At 29.3% G+C, this 12,351-nt stretch overlaps 1 protein-coding gene across 1 annotated transcript in view; it reads right to left on the reverse strand.

Annotated features, from left to right (window-relative positions):
* The window catches only part of LOC120768267 (serine-rich adhesin for platelets-like), a 99,801-nt gene that overhangs the window by 8,297 nt on the left and 79,153 nt on the right, over positions 1-12,351 (reverse strand). The window contains exon 2 of the mRNA XM_040094864.1: positions 3,820-4,900. Within this exon, the coding sequence (XP_039950798.1) occupies positions 3,820-4,734 (915 nt within the window). The 5' untranslated portion in view covers positions 4,735-4,900. The remainder of the gene's footprint in view (positions 1-3,819; positions 4,901-12,351) is intronic.

A 12,351-nucleotide genomic window follows, 5' to 3' on the forward strand; every position in this document is an offset into this window, starting at 1 on the left:
CATTTTACCCCGTTACTGTTAATAGAGAGGGGTATAGATCGATGATAACAAACTTTTTATGTCCGTTATTTTAAGAAATGGTCCCAACAAGACGATGCTATGTGCCACACAGTATTTGCAACAATCGAATTATTGCGAGAAATGATTGGAGATTCGATTATTTCAAGAAATTGTGATATTAATTGGCCTTTAAGAAGTTGTGATTTATGCCATTAGACTACTTCTTGTGGGGTTAATTGAGGTTATTGGTCTTTAGCAATAGACCAGATTCTCTTCAAGTCAATATTGGACGTGCAAGAAGTGTGTTTTTTTCAAGAAATCATATCACTCTTATTGGAATAACCTATACATATGGTATCTAAATGATCATAGCTTTGGTGCAACCGAAGTTAACGTGGTATTTTTGTTTTAGCCTGAAAAAGATTCTCAAAAATGCACTTCCGGTTAAGTCGCTGACATTTGTTAGATTATCAGATACTCAAAAAAGCTTGTGTCTAGACTTAATCCGAAATGAATCAGTTATAAACATTAGGTATTTATTTTTGTTTGATTGAAAGGCTTTGATCAGCTTCTTGGCATTTCTTGCAAAGGAGTCGGTTACGTCGGATAGAGAGTAGAGCAAGAACGCCTCAAGTACAGAGTTTTGCAAAAAGTTACTCTTTTTATACTCAATTTTGAGAATTAATTAATGAATGTGTAGTACTTTCACAATCCATTATCAAAAATAGGCCCAACATTTGATGGTGAAATTAGACGATCGCCTCAAAGTAGTATTGACTAAAAACGTCTGGCCTTACACTCAAAACAGATTAAACACTTCAAATAAACACAAAAAATGCATTATGCAGTATAATATCTTTTAAATTTCAGTGTCACTAAGGCAGCTCGCCCTTACTCCTTCCCCTGTTGCTCAAATGCTCAACGCGAATAAACAAATTCGCTTCCCTACTCTTCCATGCAGCTAGACTTTCTTTATCACCAAAGGTAATCCAGCGTGATCAACACTTTTTACAATAAAAAAAACACACCTTGCAAACAAAAGTTTTCAATTAAAATTATTTCACCAATGCAATTAACACTATGTCACTGAAAACGCTTTGGGAAGTAGACAAATGGCAGACACTTGTCACTTTCGTCCAATTTACTCACATGCGACAGCCAATGTAACTTCATGTTTGCTTTAATGTCTGCTAATATTATTAAACAATTTATAATTAACAAAATTACTAGACGTCATAGTAAAAGCAACACATACGCCGATAAATATGTATAAACAATAGTCAGCGTTGACGGCGAGCGAAATACTGAAAGCGAGTGAAACCTTCAAAGCAATATCAGTGCCGCTGATCTGGGAATGCAGCGCCAGCAGGCGGCAAACGCTGCGACAAAATCTGATAAGGCACACAGACAACACACATACAGAGTATGCATTCGTATATGTGTATGTGTATGCGTGTGCATGTGTGTGCGTGTGCTTTCGGTTTGAAACTAAGTCATTGTCAATATACGCTGATGGCTGATAAGCGCTTGTGATAAGCAACCAAGCTACAGGGCGCGAGTAACGGACATTGTGAAATTTGCTTTTTTTGTTGTTTTGATACTTTTTTATTTTGTTTTGCCTAGCGCTAAATCGTTTCACTGACGTCACGGCTTTTATAGCAGCAACCAAAGTATTTTTTTTATAAAACTAAAGCCAAAGCGCATAACGGTCAAGCAAAGTCAAGCGTGACGTTTCAGTCGGCGTGTGTAGTGACAGTGCGAAAGCCAGCGGCAAATAATTTAATAAATTCAAATCAGTGTGCTCGACTGAGTAATAACGCCATAAATGCGTTGCAGGAGCCACTACTGTGCGAAGGTGTCAAAATTTTCACACACGCACGCACACTTGTGAATTTTTGTTTATACTCGTATGTATGTTTGGGCAAATATTTGTGTGTGACAATTTGTTATTTACGATGTTTGTGTATTTTTGGTATTACCACCCTGCAGTTTGTATAAATTTGGCGTTATCGCTGCGCTAATGAAGTCATTAACGCTTGAATGTGAAAAATTTGTAAATATTTTCGATTTTAAAGCGTTTTTTGGCTACCGTAAATGCGCGAAACGGCGATATGCCCAAATCATGCAAATAATTAATATGGCAGCTGGGAGTCTTTTGTTGAAATGTAATTAGTGATAATGAAATATATTAATTATTGCTGTGATTTATTAAGAAAAGCTTTTAAAAAATGCTCATAAAATTATTTTAAAAAAATTAAAATTTAAAAATTAAAGTTTTTGTGCGAAACAATTAAAATAAATTAAGGAATTCAAAAATAAAAAAAGTTTATAAAGATGCTAAAATATTCTAAAAAATATAAAATTAAAAATTAATGTTTTTTAATTAAAATTTAAGTAAATTAAAGTATATTAATTTTTTTAATTAAAATTTAATTATTTTAGTTAGAAAAAAGTAATTTCAAAATAACTTTTCATTACAATTGCAAAGATAAATTAATTATTTGATTTCTTTATTTAATACAAACACTTATTGTCACATAAAACAGCATGCTTCAATATTCAATCTAAAATATGTAAAGAGTTGAATATAATAATAAAAAAATATATATCTAAAAAAAATTTGATTAAATCAAGGATTATTTTTTTTAAATTAAATTCAATATTTTTTTTTTATTTTTTTATATAATTTTGTTTTAATTATTACATTGTTTACATTTTTAAATTGAAATTTGAAGTATATTGTTTTAATTACAATAAATTTAATTTTTGTAAAGTGAAATAAATAACAGTACATATTGTTTAAAAAAACTTTCTTTAAATTTTTAATGCGTTTTTTTTAATTATTAATAAGTAATAGTATATTTTATTTACAAAATATTTGATTAAATTTTTTTGTTTATTTTTTTTAAATAATTTTTTAATTATTATTAATTAAAAAGTAATGAATGGAAATAATTTTTAAATAAAATAAATAACGGTATTATTTTGTTAAATTAAAAATTAAAAAAATATTTAATTTCATTCCTTTTTAATTAGTTATAGTTAAACAAAATTTCTTTTGAATAAATTTAATTAAATTTTTTTAAATAAAATATTCAATTTCTTAATAATAAATAAAGAAAACAATAAAAAAATTAAAGAAAAATCTTGAAACAAGTGCTTTTAAAAGATCGAAAATTTAAATACTAAAAGTATTATTAAAAAAATAAGTAACTGTATATTTTATTTAAAAAAATATTTTATTAATTTTATTTTTTCTATAATTTTGTATATAATTTCATTCTTATTTTTTACACTTTTTAAACTAATTTTTTTAGGTATTTATAAAAAGTAATAAAGGGTGAAATTTTAAATTTTTTTTTTCAATATTTTTATTTGTATTTTTTCATTTGTTAGTTATATTCTATTTTTTAGTGGAAATTCTTATTCGCGTACTTTTTTAACTTCTTTATTATTGTTTTTTAAATTTTTATTATTAATTTTTATTTTTTATATTTTTTTGTGGATAGTTATTAAAAATATTTCATATAAAATTTTTAAAATTAAATTTTTTTACCATTTCTTCACTTTACTTTTCATTTAAGTTTAAAAAAAAATGCTCAAAATTTTATTGCAGTTCAAATTGTTTTAATTTTTGATTAAAAAAAGTACAAACTGTTTGACAAAATATAATTACTGCCAACTTCCAATAAAGAAAATAATAATATTTTTTAGTTATTATTCAAACTTATAATTTGAAATTACACTATATTTAAACTTTTACTATTTTTCTACTAAAAAGTAAATATTTTACATAACTGTTATATAATATACACTTACATTTTCATTTGTCGCCGCTGTCGTCGTCCCCGTCGCCGCATTATCCGTCGCATTCTTGCTCGCGCGCCCGCCGAACGACAAGCGCTTGTACAAACTATTCACCGGCGTTGTCGCCTGACCGCTGCCACTACCGCTGCCGTTCGCATCGCTGTTAAATTCGCCTGAACTCGCGCCACTCGACGGCGTCAACAGCAAGTCTTGTTCGCACTCCGACAACTTCTGATAGTTCTGCAGCGTGGCGGGCGACTGTTCGTCCGGCGTGTTCGCGAGCAAGTTCTTCGAGTACTTGATCGTCATATCCGCTTCCGGCGTTGTTGCTGTTGTTGTTGTCGTACCAGTTGTTGCTATAGAGCTATTCGCTGTTTGCTTGCGCTGTGCGGTCACATTCACCGGCTCGTAGAACTCACCATCACAGTTGCTGCGATAGCTGCCCTGCAGGCAATTGAAAGTGGTCAGCAGGCTCTCGGCGCTCAAAATGTCGCCGCCTTCGCCACCACCACCGACGCAACCAGGTGTCGCGGCGCGTGCTTGTGTCGCTGCGGTGCCGTTGTGACTGCTGGTGAAGAAGGTGCTGTTCGAGCCGCTTGTGGTCGTTTGAAAGTTTTTATAGTTCTTTATGCTGTCGTAGCCGCTGAGCAATTCGTTTTTAATGAACTTTTCAATGAAATTCGTTGGCGATTTAATGCCCTGTTGCATGGAACTGAGTGAGGCGAAGAATTTGCTGCCGCTCTCCGTGTGACTCGATGTGGAACGACGTTGCTTACGATTGCTGTTATTTGTGCTGTTGTTGTTGTTATTGTGGCTTGTGTGTGTTCTATTGCTTATGTTGATGTCGCTGTTGGCGCGATTCTTGTTGCCGTACTCATGCACTTGTTGTAATCCATAGATTTGTGAGGAGCCCAATAGGCCAAACATGCCGCTGGCCGCAGTGACGAGAGCGGATTTTTTAATGTGTTTGTTTTTGTTTTCTCTCAATGTTTTAGCAGTTAATATAGTGATTCGTATGTGACCGAGTGCAATTTGGTGAGTTTAGCAATATTGTTTACATGTTGAGTGGTAGTATATAATGTTGTTAGAATGCCTGCAAAGAGAAAGTTAATAAAATGATGTGGTATTAGTGAAATGTGCGCATTAGAGATGCCATATAATTTTAATTTTTTCATAAATTAATGTTTTAAGTAGTTAAGTTATGATACACGAATGGATTTATTTCAAAATAATTTGAATGTAAATTTTTAATAGAGTTGCCATATGATTTTTTTACAGAAAAGGAATTTAGTTATATTTTAACTTTGAAATTAAATTCAGAATTTTCATAAAATATATTTTTGCATTTTTTTATTTCAAGACAATTTGGGTGCAAAAAGTTATATAGAGTTGCCATCTCATTCTAACTCAATTTAATTTCTTCTTAGCTCTTTAATATTAAAGTTTAGTTGAAATTGTTAAATACAATAAAAAGTTATTCTAAACAATATCTCGAACAAAACATTTGTGGAGCAGGGTTGCCAAATATTTGTAGTCTTACAAGTTTAGTTTGGTTCAAAAGTAGTGAAATTAAGATTAGCGTTTTTTTTGGAAAAAAATGAGTGTACTACGCGTTTGCAATTCTAATAGAGTTTTGGTTTGATGCAATCATTTTTAACAGGGTTACCAACTTTTATTTTGAAATATAAACAACCTTTCTGAAATATGCATTTATAAATATAAAAAAATTGGCAACGCAGCTAACATTATTTTCATAGTATAGATATTAAAATAAAACTTGGTAACCCTGTTAAATTAGCTAATAAATATAACCTTTTATATTTTCAGAAACCTTCTATATGATATATTATGAATATTTTTTAGCAGGGTTGCCAAGTTTTATTTTCGAATATATGTATATAAAACATTTCCAAATTAAAATAAATAAGAAAAGTTGGCAACCCTGCTAAAATATTGTTCCTGATATATGTCAGATTGTAATAAAAACTTAAATATTTTATAAATTTCTTGAAAATGGTCTATATTATGAAAACTTTTTGAAAAGGGTTGCCAATTTCATTTTTAACCAAAACATATTTTTACATTAGGCAACACAAAAAATATTATTATATTTGAGTTTATAGTGTAAGTACATAAAATTTTAATGTTTAGGGTTGCCAACTCATCTTAACACAAAAAAATCATGCTAACTTTCTTTGTTAAGCTATGAAATTGTACATAATAGTTCATGTAACTATAAATTATGCTGCCAAACAAACAAGATATTTATAAAACCACAGCAATTACAAGTTTGCATGGCATTCAAGTATTCATTTCCTATGCATTGATAGCAATTATCACCACATGCAATGCGCTTATGCAAAATTTACCACAAATATGCAATTGCAGTGCTTCAAATGTGCAAGTATCGACTGGATTTGGTAATTGATATGCTGCGCTGAAGTTTATGGATTTTTTTTGCAATCACATGTATATATTTAAATATATAGTACTTGATATACATATAAGAGTACAGATATGTATTTATAGTATATGCAGCCATGCATCCAATCATGCGTCTATTATGCAATTTATGATGTATGAGTGCCAACAAAGATATGCAATCGCATAACGTACAATTTACTATTGTGTATATGAAGCAATTGTGGCAAGCGTCAAACTGTCACAAATGCACAGACGCACAATAGTGGATGCCATGCTGTGAAATATTCAACAGTTATGTACGCGTAAGTATGTAAGTATGCAGATAATCACGTGTACGTGTCGCTTCGGTTGTCATATTATTTAATTGTGTATATACATATGTGTATGTATACATGCAGTTAATAATACTTATACTTTAATAAAACATGAAATAGTTCAAGAAATTCAAATAAAATATCGAATCAATAGAAATTGTAAGCGAGAAATATAACGACGATTGCGACTCGTGCACGTTCCACTTCACTCGCACGCAAGCATGCACATTAGTTCGTATACAGTTCGTATGTAAATATGTCTACAAATGTATGTAGAGTTACATCGATCTGTTATAAACATAAATGTAAAGTAAAAGTGCTGAGCTTGGCAGTTTATTGAATATATTTCCTCCATGCTCCACTTGCTGCTGGAAAAAGTGGCACAAGCGCTTCGTTTATTGAAATAGAAACATATTTTTGTTGTTGTTGTGCTGTTATTGTGTGTATTGATACTTTATGTACATAATATATTAAGTTATGCTAATAATGCGGAAAGAAGTGCGTAAGCAACTGAAGTTGATTCTTGTTTGTGAAATGTCAAAAAAAATATTAATGAAAGTAGTCAGACAACGGAAGCTTTCCTGCTTGATATTTTAATTACTAGCTAGTTCTTAAGCGCTACGTAGCAGCATATTAAACACTCAAATTAATAACAGTAACTACAATAACTTTCACGTATACAAAACATTCCTTACAATGACTTTCATTGAACAGTTTGTATGACAGCTATATGCTTTAGTTTCTCGACCTCAACAATTTCTCCGCAGATTGCACTCTTGGCTCAAGCAATAATCCACACCAAATTTCTTGAAAATATCTCGTGAAATGAACAAGCTTTCCATACATGAACTTCATTTTGATCGTTCAGTTTGTATGACAGCTATATGCTATAGTAATCTGATCTGACTAACTTCTTCAGAGAATATAGTACTACCTTGAAAAATAACTTGTGTAAAATCTTATTAAGATACTTATTTAAATAAAAAAGTTTTTCATACAAACACTTTATTTTAAGCGTTCAGTTTGTATGACAGCCACTTGCTATACATAGTAGTCCGATCTAAAAATTTTTTCGAAAATTGTTTCATTTATATGAGCACAAATCAGTGCAGAAATTTCGGGAACAAATATCTTCTTCTAAAATTTTTTTTCATCACAAGTAAAAAATTTTTCTTATAAAAATCAAAAATAAGAACCAGCAATTTTTCAAATCAACAGATAGAAAAAAAATCAACCAATTTTAAAGCATTAAACTTTCATTAGCTACACAACACTCAAAACCGTTTAAAACAATTTTTTGCTTTGCTATGCGTGCTGTTGTAGCCCTCCTGCGCTTCTAAGTTTCTAAGCCGCGCTTCATAATTGGCGTAGGAAATTTCGATTTCAGCTGCTGTTTGACCCACAAACACAATAAGGTCCCAATTAGGCGTTCTTAAGCGCAATCGGAAATTCGTCGCACACAAACAAGCGTATATTCATATACATATGTACATACATATACATACATATCTGTATATTAAAAACGCCCCGCATGCGCAATTACAGCATTTGATTTGCATGAGTGCCTTGTATGTACAAATGTTTTTTGGTTAACTGTAGAATTATTATAATGAAATTAAGCACAGGAAGTGTTGATTTATTTGGGTTTCTTTTTATTTGTTGTTTATTAGTTTTTTCTGTATTTCTTAAAGGCGATTTCGCTTTTATTTGGTTTAAAAATAGTCTGCGCTTGAAATTCTCGGATTGTTTGTTGGTTTCCGCTATGTTATTTATAGATATACTAATTTGAAAAAATCATTTAAATTGTTGCAGTGAAAGCTAGTTCTCTATAAATTATGATAATTCTGCTTTAAGCTTTTGAAAATTTAAAATTTTTAAATTAGTTTAATTTTATATTGGTTTATCTGTCAAGTTTGCTAGTTTTATAAGTTTGAAAAGCAAAAAAAAAAAATGTTAAAAATTATGTGGCAACCTTATCAACAAAATTTTTGTTTAGATTTTTTAATTAGTTGAATTTTATATTGGTTTATATGTGGAATTAGTTTCAGTTTCAAAAGCAAAAAAAAAATAAAAAATTATTATTATCGTTTGATAAAAAAATATTGTTTGCAAGTAAACTAGATATCTCTATATCAAAAAAGTCAGTCCTAAAAAATTTAATGCATATGTTGCAAGAGATGTGGCAACTCTGGTACATAAAAAATAACTGTTGCTACAAAAAATAGTTTGCAAGTGAAACTACATATTTCTTTGCCCCCAAAATATGCCTTAAAAAATTTCAATGTATAAAAAAAGCAGATATGGCAACTCTAGCAAAAATTTCAAAAAAATGCTCTTTAAAAATGTAACAAATATTTTTCTATATTTATTATCTATATTTATTATATTAAAAATCTACCCTAAAAAATCAGTACATATGTATGTATATCACTGTAGATATGGCAACTCTGGCACATAAAATATATCACTAGCTGTAAAACATACCGTTTGTAAGTGAAAAGTATACTAATTCTCTTTCTATATCCAAAAAATCTATACTAAAATATATAATGCGTAGATTACAGCGGATATGGCAACTCTAGCGAATAAAAAATATCAACTTCAAATAAATGCTGTTTGAAAATGTAACTATTTTTTTATTTCTTAAAATCTACCCTAAAAAATAGTGCATATATTACTGTAGATATGACAACTCTGACATATAAAAAATTTTGTATATTAATCAAAATGCTGCCAAATTCCTTCTAAATATTTCTATATATTATTTTTGATGTGATTTTTGGTATTATAAAAATTTTAATTAGGGTTGCCATACAATGTAAATTTTTCAAATCTATCTTTAGGTATGACACATTGAAAACGCTGTATTACGTGGCTTCTGAGGACATCTTTCTCCTTAGTTGAAACTGTTAAAATTTCGTCAATTCTAAAATACTAGTTGGCAACTCTATTGCGCATACCAATTTTTTTAAAATAGAAATAAGTAATTTTAGCGTATCTAAAATAGAACAGTGACAAAAAAATTAGTTGATAGCAGAACTTGAGGTAATGACTGTGATGAACTTGGCGCACAAAGGACTTAAGAAACGAACTTTCGTCCTTCGAGAACTATTCCTATACAGAATTTTTGTTTGAGGTGTCCCATAGTAGATACCTACTGGAAGAAGTTATAATTTTTGTTGCCAATTTTTTTATTAAAACTAATATTATGATTTCCAAAAAATAAAAAAATAAAAAAAGTTTCTCACAAATGCATAGCCTTATCATAATAAAAAAATTCATATTGAGCAACCTACGCTACTTTTCTTGCAAACAACGAACAATTTTGTTGCAGCGGCTTTATGAAGCGCAACAAATTTCCATTGGCATTGAAATATTTATTAAAAGCAAACAATTAAAAAACCGATAAAAATTATTAGACGCTCAATAAAAGCGGCTAAGAACTGGCAGTAACCTTCAAATGCATAACAAACGACAATTAGTGTTGTAAGAAGTTCAATATTGTGGTTAATTTCGATTTGAAGCAGCGCCACCGCCACCTGCCACAACAATTTACACAAACATTTGTTTTTCGGCTGCTCGAACACAGTTATTCTATTGATTGATTGCCGATACCTCAATTCTGTGCGATCGGTGTGTTGCAATTCTCTACACCCTGCTGCGGTTGGAACATGCTTGTTGTTATAATTGTAATTGCTTTGCTATCACAAACAATCACCGTTCACCGTTAAGCGTTAACATGTAACTGATAGCGCGTGGAAGACGGCGAGATAAGGAGCACCGGTATGCGTTCGTTTGCTTTGCGACCTCCTCCCAACGGAAATATGTTTGTTCGCTGGGGTGTAGGAATTTTAATGACTCCGCGGACAGCACGATTTCTCGGTGAACTTGTAATTGCTTGTAAGGGCGACCTTGAAGGTATACATTTTTCATACTTTGTTGTGATTCGGCGGGTGACTAATGAGTTAGCAATGCCGCTGATTTGATTTTTTATTGGCATGTTGTAACGGAAGTTTTTGAGGGAGCTGGGGTTGAAAGTAAGATTGGGTTGTAATTAAAAGACCGAAAGCAAAGGCAACATTTTTCTAGCATTAATTTGGAAACTCAATTGAAATTTTGATTTTTTCTTGATTTTTTATTTGAAATTAATGAAATTCATTACCCATATCAATATTATACCACTAAAGTCACAATATATTATATTAAAATATGCATTACCGTTAACTGGCATGTAGCATGTGGCGCACCAGCTCTTCGCCGCTACATAATTGCGTATAATTATCAAAAATCTTGCCAACTTGCCGCATACATGCAACTAAAGCAAATGTGTTTAATGTGAATGGCCAATTGATGAGGCCATTATTGCTACGTATATTGCTTTTGTTGCTGTTGTAGTTGCTGCACTCAAGCCAGTGCGTGCAATTGTAGCTATTTTTAATTTGCTCTTCTGTTGCTGCGATTTTCATAAATAATAGCATGCTTGACTTTTCGAGATTTCTTTTAATTGCACTTTACAGTTCATAAATTGAACACACAAGTGCATAAAATAAATATTTATGTGCTAAAAAAATATACATACATACATTTTTTGTGCAAATTCGAACATTTGCGTGTTTGAAAATGAAAACTTGAAATATTTAAACCCCAACAACAACGTGCCGTAGATTATATTATGTTAACGACGATAACAGAAGATGATGAAACGTATTTTGAGTAAGAGTTTCGGTTGAAAATTTTCATTTTTTTTAAATTTATTTTAGAAAATTTTAATTTTAAATTAAATATTAACAATATTTATTTTCTTAATTTTCCTTCTATAATTTTAATTTTTCTAGATTTTTTAATTAATTTTTTTTTAATTTTTTAAATTATTTTTAAATTTTGCTTGCCTTGTATTTTATTTGTTTAAATTTTTTATTAAATATTTTTATTTTTTTAATTAAATATTTTTATTTTTGTTTTTAATTAAATGTTTTCTTAAAATTATGTTTTAATTATTGTTTTTACAAACCTTTATTTTTACATTTTCTGTTTGCGTAGTTTTTTTATTTGTTTTAAATTTTTTTCATCAAAACTAATTTTCATTATTTTTTAATCTGTTATTATGAGCAAGAGTTTCAGTTGCAAATTTTTTTAATTAAATATTTTTATTTTTTTTTAATTTTCTTTCTATTTTTTTGAAGTTTTGATTGTTTCCTTGGTTAGTTTAGTTTTTTATTTTTAAAATTTTTGTCATTTAAATTTATTTTCATAATATATTTCATTGTGTTTTTGATTATTTATGTAGTATTAAAGACGTTAATAGAAGATAACATATTATATTTTTTACCAAGAGTTCGGTTGAAATATGTTTGTTTTGAGCATAACATAATTTTTGAAATTTTAATTTTTTTGAAATTTTTAATTTGTTTAAAATATTTTTTTTTTATTCTTCTTTTAAATTGGAAATGGAATAAAATATATGTATTTTGAGCAAGAGTTTCGGTTAAAATTATTGTTTTTTTTAATTTATTACATATTTTAAATTATTTTATTTTAAAATTTTTTAATTTTTTTATTAAAATTTATTTTTTAATTTTTTTTAAACTTATTTCCATAATATATTTCAATGTGTTGTTGATTTTAAGTGTTACAGAATTATATTTTGACCAAGAGTTCGGTTGAAAGTTTTCAAAAATATATTTGTTTAATGTTGTTTGAGCATAAGATAATTTTTTTAATTTTTTTACATAAAAGTTTTAAATTTTTTAATCTTTAATTTTTTATTAATTATATTTTATTATTTTTTTTTGTTCATGATTTGTGT

This window comes from Bactrocera tryoni, chromosome 2 (genome assembly GCF_016617805.1).
Source record: "Bactrocera tryoni isolate S06 chromosome 2, CSIRO_BtryS06_freeze2, whole genome shotgun sequence".
Taxonomy (NCBI): Eukaryota; Metazoa; Arthropoda; class Insecta; order Diptera; family Tephritidae; genus Bactrocera; species Bactrocera tryoni.